Raw genomic sequence first — 7,874 nt, 5'->3', positions numbered from 1 at the left:
TTTAAAGAAAAGCTTTTCGCTAAAATTGATGGTTTTCCCTGCAAAGTGAAAAAACTGTTTTCCTCACTTATTTGTTTAAATAGAAAAGTTAGCTAATAAAAGTTTTTGACTCACGAGACGAGAGATGTCTTGTATTATGTTCCTTTAGACAATTTTACAATAATCTAGCGGATAGGACTTTTTTCGAGTAAAAATTTAATTTGCTTGGTCTATATATAAATAACAAGTATAAGGATACAGAATGATTTATTTAATTAAACAAAATTTTATTCAGAATTTTAGAAAGGCCATGTTATTTCCGTTTTAGGTATTGCCATTATGAAGAAGCGGTTGTAGTAGTTGTAGCTGAAACAAACAAAAAATATACATATATGCAAAATTAAACATAATAGAATACACTACACAGGATAATAATTTCACCAAAAGATTTTTCAGAATCTGTACAATTTTTATAAATGTGCCAATTTCGTTCCAAATGCTTTATACGAAGATATATTTTTTTTATTTCTACAGTATTACCCGCAGTTGTGGTTGTAGTTTGTGGTGGTGGTCCTGGCGGTCCTGGTGGTCCCCTACGTCCATTACAGCCAACGACGTAGCGTCTTTTACTAAATCCTGTGGTGCTATAAGAAGAAGCCGAATTGCCGTTCATACCTCCTTCCCTTACCATCTCAGAATCTGAAGAACTTCTCCCCAAGCCCAAACCCAGATTCAGGCCCAGCCCATTGCTCATCTGGGTACGTCTTTCCCTCTGATTCCAGCCTTGCCCGCCCATCTGGGGAATCCCAAGGACCAGGCACTAAAAAAAGAAGTTATTTAAACATTATAGTTTACAAAAAGAAAAATGTAGTAAGAAGTTGTGTACCAAATGCGATAAAAATGTCTTTATTCTTTTATAAAAGGTGTTTTTTTAAGTCCACAACTTTTGCCTTGCTTGCTAAATATTACTTTGTCTTTAACAGAGTGGTTGAAAGTAGTATTTTTTTCCCGAATTTAAGGATTAAAACAACATTTTTAATTCCCGAGTAAAAAAAAGGTGTGTACTTACTATCATGATTGTAAAACTGCACAAAAATATTGACACCCTCATATCGCGCATTAAAATTATATGGATTTGAAAAATGCATTTTCACATGTAAGTATTTATATTAACTAGTGCTATTTTAGGAAATTAGGAAACGAAAAATTATCAAGTGCATTTCCGTATGGATTATGCTTATTACGTAACAATTAAATCAATTTTAGGCGTCAAAATAGGAAGTGATAGAGCTGACAACTGACAAGTGTCATGGTCTGGTAACTCCAGCAATTTGACGAAATACTGATATTAAAAACAATTTTTTTTTAGCAGAGGAAGAGTCATTCCAGTCAAGTGAAGAGTATTCGGCAATTAAGTGGTATTAAATACTTAATTAAAACTTTTTTTATTGCGGATTTTTCAACCGACCTTCATCTAAACACGTAATAAAAGTAGGAGCAACGTTTTTTTATAACACGTATTTATTTAATAATCAAGTATCAGTGCCGGCTCGTCGTATGAAGCACTGTAAAATTTGGCTCTCACACCGTATACAGGGATGGCCAGAAGTACGGAATAAAAGTCATATCTTTTGAATTAGTTAATTTTTTTTAAAACGCCGAAACACGTTAACTGATTTTGATTTTTTNATTATTATTTATGAGTAATACCTAAGAATAATTATTTTTTATGTTAAAAAATTAGTAGATTTAAAATTCGACATTCTCACCATAACTACTGCAAACACTAATAAAGCGAATGTAAACAGAAGACCTCTCATTTTATCTAGAGTTCTAAAAACACTACAGAAAAATAATTCTTTATGGTTTGTTTATATACCTACCAACAAACAGAAAAAAATCTAATTCTAATGGTCACGTTACTTTCGACATGTTCGAAAATATGTCCACCAGGTAACATTTCCGGAAACATTTTTTTTTATTTCATTTCTAAAAATGCGTTACTTATTAACTATGTCCTTAGTTGCATCTACATTTTCTGGCTAGGCCATACTAATTCGTAAAGTAAGAATATTATGACTATGAAATATATCTTTAAAGAAATAGTAATGTACATATAACCTTTTTGTTATAAAAAATATATTAAAAATAAAGGACCCCGCACTTTTCTTATGTAAAAGTGGTTTCAGTTAAATTGGCTGAAATTTTTATATGTTATAGCTCTTAACATGTCGATCAAAAGGCTCCATTGGCACAATACCCTAAAGTTCATAGTTTTCGAGTTACGTTGACTTTAGAGCAATAACTCTGTATTCAAAGGGATAAAAATGTTATTTGATATTTTTCGTTGTTTGCGTTTGCATTACTCAAGGTGTACCACGTGGAGGTTGCAAAATCGATCCAACACCTCTTTGGGGTGGCTTTTTTACCATAAGGTCCCCTTGCCTCCCACCATCGGAGTGTCTTTTTTACCGTGAGTTCCCCTTGCATCGCACTAATCTTAGTACGTCTAGAGGCATGTATTTTATTTCCATTGATCCAATATCATCAATTTCTATGTTATTATATCTGTTGAGACTATCACTAATATAGTTTAATATTGCAATAACTGTATTCGAAGGGGTAAAAATGTTATTTGATATTTTTTGCCGTTTGCATTTGCATTACCCAAAGTACCTTTTTTGCCGTGGCTCAAAAACTACTTGTACTTGTGAAAATGGTTGAGTTTAGCTCTAAATCTTGATTTGATCAATGCCTGCATTAATATGCGACAGATAATATGCATAAAAGAATAATTAATAAAATATTTAATTTTTATTACAAATTACAGAAATCCAATAAGTTTTTATGCCATCAACTAGGTTAGTTGTAACGGATATCTGCAGTCCAAAGAACTACTCGAAGTTTGGGTTTGAACCTTAAATGATTTTCATGTTAGCACATACGTAAGTACCTACTATATGTCATTTTTCTCCATGACAACCGAAAAAATAATAAATCATTGTAGTTATATTAATATTGCTAATGTGATTTCACACTGAAAAACTGTAGTGTTTTATGATATTATGGGTATAAGTGATTAATATTCTCAAGTCATACTGTTTTTTTGGGCATTGGACATTTTTAATATACAGATATGAAGGTACAGATTAAGATCATTTATATGCTTTANAAAAATAAAACTTGTTTATTTGGTATGGCTGGATTCGGTTTCCTATAAGCTTTTCAACGAGCCCCCTCAAGCCTTATGTTTCCATTTGAAAGAAAAGGTAGGGGTAGCTGGGGGTTAGGGGGTTGAAGAAAAATTAATTATTATATAACCGAAAGATGGGAAAAAATCAAAATCACTTAACGTGTTTCGGCGTTTTAAAAAAAATCAAAAACTCAATAAAAAGATATGAATTTTATTCCGTACTTCTGGCCATCCCTGTATTTTAAAACCTACTAGACCAGGGCGGATCTGTTTTGAGGTGGATGTGAGAGGAGGCAAGCAAAATTTTTCTGGTTTGCCTTCAGTACAACTCAAATAATAAAAGTGTAGATCCCTAGACCTTTTTCCTCTTCAATATTCTTCCAAAATTCATAGGTTCCAAGATATAAGTAAAAAAACTCAGATAAAATAGGTATTTTTTTAAATTTTTTAAACATTTTTGCAATTTTGAAGATGTTCCGGACCTCGCCCAGATATAGGGATCTACACTTTTATTATGTGAGTACTGAAGGTATTCCAGCAAAAATTAGCTTGCTCTCTCTTAAATCCAAGAAGTGGGATATGCCGACAGATCCGCCCTGGTCTACTATTCTACTATTAATCTAAATAAACAGTTAGGTAACGCCCTATATCTTAAACTCTAAATATACGCAGATTTTGCGCGTCGCAAATTATAAAATGCTTGATTGTTTTAGTTCAATTTAAAATGTTTACAATATTCAATTAGAAAAAGTGCAAAGAAGATATTTAAAAACTATACTTTTCATTAATTATGGAGTTTATTTCATTACTTATAATTTTAGTAGTGCGTATTGCAAATGATTTATATATTATCAATTAAATATTTTTTTAAATTATTGTTAATAAATGCATGTCATTAGTTTCAATGATCTTGTATCATGTTCCTATACTTAATTCTATATTTGCCTACACTTCGTACAAATTTGCTATTGTCTTACCAAAAGTACATTAGTCAATTTGATAATTTTTGTTCACTCTATAAATATCGTAAGCAAAATAGTTGTTTATCCAAATCTTATTGTATACGAGTGTGTTATTAACTTTATTTTATTGTTTGTTATTGTTTTGTATTTCATTCTTCTGCGTTTCGTTATTTGGCAAAAGTTTAATTCATAATTTATTTCAACATAATTCATAATACATATAAACAAATTTCTACAATAAAACACTAATATGCACATGTAATAACACATTTAATTGCCTACATTAAAAATACATTTTCAAAAATATTTATACTTCATTGGCTTATAATATTTCTGCAGCAGGTTCGACAGTAGTTGTGGCTGCAAAAAAAGTATTCAAAAATATAGTACGATAAAATTTTATTCAAGTTTTAGCACACACTAAATCAAAATAATTTAAATAAAATTTATAGGAAACTTAACCATTTGCCAGATATTTCTTGTGCTTAATTTGAAGTAAAAAACGTGCATTTCTTATTATAAATAAACAAGGCAGAGAATATTTTATCTAATTAATAAGTTCATTATCATTAGCTCATACTTCTACTTCGGGTGCAACAGTAGTTGTAGCTGCAAAGAAAATATCGAATATTAAAATTAGATTCTAAATGAAAACGATTTAGAAATAAATTATTGAGAAACTCAACTGTTTCACAGATATATAATGCATTTTATTAAAGATAAAAAACATGTAATTTTTTACATATACAAATGTATCTATTTTAGTTAATTATTCATTTGATATCGTTTACTTAAACATAATGAACACGCCACTGACGTCTTATCTTCTTATACCAAACTGAAAATAGTTGTGACAAACTCTTCATCATCGAAATTAGCTTTGTTAGTTGATAAAAACAGTCACTTACGTGCTGGGCCTGCTCTATTTGCCCCCAAACAGTATGCTCTATGCTGATGTCTTTGATTACTCCTCTCTGTTTCAAAACCTGACATTGTTGGAGGTTTAGGTAGGACGTTAGGGAATCCTGGCGTAATTAGCGATCTACAGGAACCTTCTTCCTAAAAAAATACGTATTTACAGGGCGTTTTTTAAATTCATTTTATAACTTTAATATCTTTTTCGTCGTACAGCTTTGACGAAATGTAAGGTGTTAAAATTAGAGAAAATCACATTTAACTAAATAAAATTGGAAAGAATTCGTTTTACAAAAAATAACAAAACGTAAACACTGTGTTTCATTTTTCATGAGGCCATGGAATTTTAACATTTAATACATTATTACCTACAAAACAATAATTCTAACGCAACCAAATTTGATTCCTTCGAGAATCTTAAACAAGTGCACTTCGTTATTCAAATAAAATGCGGTTTAAAATTATATAGTAAGCTGCGATAGCAACTTTAACATTCTGAGCAGTTAGAACAAAGAATAAACAATGATTTTCGTCAGATTCAAGCAACAATAAATTTCGAACAAATTACATTTTCGTTACTAAAAAGATGTCGCGCCTGTGTTCGTGGAAATGTAGGTACTTTTGAGCATTTACTCAAATAAAATCATTAAAATGATGACTAATGTTATTAATTTCTTTATTCGAATAAATAACCGGATGATTAGTATTTCCCATATCATTTAAGTAAAAGTGTTTTTAGTTGGTTTTTTAAGTTTTACTCGAAAATCAGGCTTTTTCGAAAAACGTAGGAGAGTAGTACTTAAAATTGAAAGACGAATCCGAAAATATCATGGTTGTTACTGTAAAGCAGTGGCGTACTATTTTATTTAGAAAAATATGCCACCGATACGCTGTATCTCCGCCACTGGAGCATGTAAATTTTAGGAAAAGCTTTCAAATTTTGGAGAATGTTTACATAAATACATGTGCCCAATTTCAAATTATTTCACTAATTAGTTTTTAAATTATTTAAAAAAAATAAAAATATTTTAACCCCCTGTATCTTTTTAACGAAGCGTCCTAGATAAAAACTTTATAGGAAAGACTCTCCTTAAAATTCACCAAAGAATACGATGTTTCATTTTTGGTCACCAGTCGTGAATCACCCAGTATACTAAGCGTAATGGCAATTCTATTTCAGAAATGAACTATTCATTTTTTTTTTTTGAAAGGAGGTGGTGTTGCTATTTGGGTCAGAAATAATATAAATGTGAAAACCATTGACTTAAAATCTTATTGTGTAGAAAAACATTTTGAAGCGTGCGCTGTACAATGGTTAAATAAAGAAGTAAATATTCTAATAATAAATTGTTACAGATCTCCTTCGGGAGATCTGAACTTGTTTTTTAAAAAATTGACTGATGTTTTAAATTATTTATGTAAACCTAATATTAATGTTGTTTTATGTGGAGATTTCAATGTAGATTCATACAACATAACAAACTCGAAAGATTTTATTGCTTTATGTAACCTTTTAGGATGTTTTAATTTAAATGGTATTGTGAAGTGGCCTACCCGCGTGACAAACACCAGCCTCACTACTATTGATCATATTTTTATTAATTTTGAATCAGAGGGGTTGTGCGGTGTTTTTGACAATACTATATCTGATCATCGTTCTGTTTTGTTTGAGTTAAGTATAGTGGAGATAAGCAGCAATAGTTTATCATTTTTCAGAAGAAATTTTAGTGAACATTGTATATTAAATTTTGTTACTGCTCTCTGTAACGAAGACTGGGGAAATTTGTATGACCTAAAAAATATTAACGTTGCATTTAATTATTTTTACGATATTTTTCGTCATTATTTTGAAGTATATTTTCCGCTTCGAAAGACTTATATTAGTAGAGATGTTAACAAACAATGGGTTAATGATGAAGTAAGAATTTCTAGTTTGCATTTGAAAGAACTCTTTATTTTACAAAAAAGTATTCCTGAATTCTCTATTATATATAATAGGGAAAAGAAAAATCATCAGCTATTAATCATGAATACTAAAAGAAATTACTATCAAAGAAAGATTATTAATTCCGATAATAAATCTCGAACTGCTTGGAGTATTATGTCCAATTTATGTAATAAAAAGAACAAAAATAATAATATTTTAATCAACAAAGACGGTATTTTACATGAGAATCCTAATACTGTAGCATCTTTATTTAACGATTATTTTGTTACATATCCCTTAAGTATAATTAATCAGATACCAACAGTCAGTAATTTACCTTCCATGGGCAAATCGGCTTCACAAATAAACTCCTTATTTTTAACTCCCTTCGCAACAGACGAATTGTTGCTCTTATTAACAGATAAGTTAAAAAGTAAGAATTCGTCAGGAGCTGATGACATTCCTATGTTTCTTATTAAGAGAGTCACTCGATTTATTATTTCTCCCCTTAAATATCTTGTAAATTTATCATTTGAAACAGGTACATTTCCAGAAATTCTAAAACTAGGAAAAATTGTTCCAGTTTTCAAAAAGAATGATCCGATGTCTTTGGATAACTATAGACCTATATCCGTGCCTCAGGGGTTTTCTAAAATATTTGAATATTGCTTTCTTGAGCGACTACTTACATTTATCAAAAAATTCTGTATTCTCACCGACAATCAGCATGGATTTCGTGCAGGCAAATCTACGACTACAGCTGTACACTCATTATATGAGAAAATTTTAAACTTTTTGGAAAACGGCGAGTGTCCTGTTGGGATCTTTTGCGATCTCAGCAGGGCATTCGATTGTGTTAATCATGAAATTTTAATATCGAAATTAAATAACTACGGTA

The 7,874-nt window shown here is 30.4% G+C and overlaps 1 protein-coding gene across 1 annotated transcript; it reads right to left on the bottom strand.

Annotated features, from left to right (window-relative positions):
* Positions 1 to 272: 272 nt before the first annotated feature.
* LOC108912162 lies at positions 273 to 1,261 on the bottom strand. The gene is made up of 3 exons (XM_018717333.2): positions 1,049 to 1,261; positions 520 to 799; positions 273 to 345 (listed from the first exon to the last, which is right to left on the bottom strand). The coding sequence occupies exons 1-3, from the start codon at positions 1,097 to 1,099 to the stop codon at positions 317 to 319; spliced, it is 360 nt and encodes a 119-aa protein (XP_018572849.1). The 5' UTR covers positions 1,100 to 1,261; the 3' UTR covers positions 273 to 316.
* Between the last annotated feature and the right edge of the window lie 6,613 nt (positions 1,262 to 7,874).

Source organism: Anoplophora glabripennis, unplaced genomic scaffold, assembly GCF_000390285.2.
Source record: "Anoplophora glabripennis isolate ALB-LARVAE unplaced genomic scaffold, Agla_2.0 scaffold514, whole genome shotgun sequence".
Classification (NCBI taxonomy): domain Eukaryota; kingdom Metazoa; phylum Arthropoda; class Insecta; order Coleoptera; family Cerambycidae; genus Anoplophora; species Anoplophora glabripennis.
Note: the sequence above shows the minus strand (reverse complement) of the source record. Positions and strands in the feature narration are given on the sequence as shown.

What these genes read in the sequence shown, in the direction of transcription:
- LOC108912162 (XM_018717333.2), bottom strand. Translation starts at nt 1,099, where the DNA reads ATGCGCGATATGAGGGTGTCAATATTTTTGTGCAGTTTTACAATCATG. An exon ending in GCAGTTTTACAATCATGATA is followed by an intron (nt 800 to 1,048) that starts GTAAGTACACAC and finishes TTCTTTTTTTAG; the next exon opens with TGCCTGGTCCTTGGGATTCC. An exon ending in AACTACAACCACAACTGCGG is followed by an intron (nt 346 to 519) that starts GTAATACTGTAG and finishes TGTTTGTTTCAG; the next exon opens with CTACAACTACTACAACCGCT.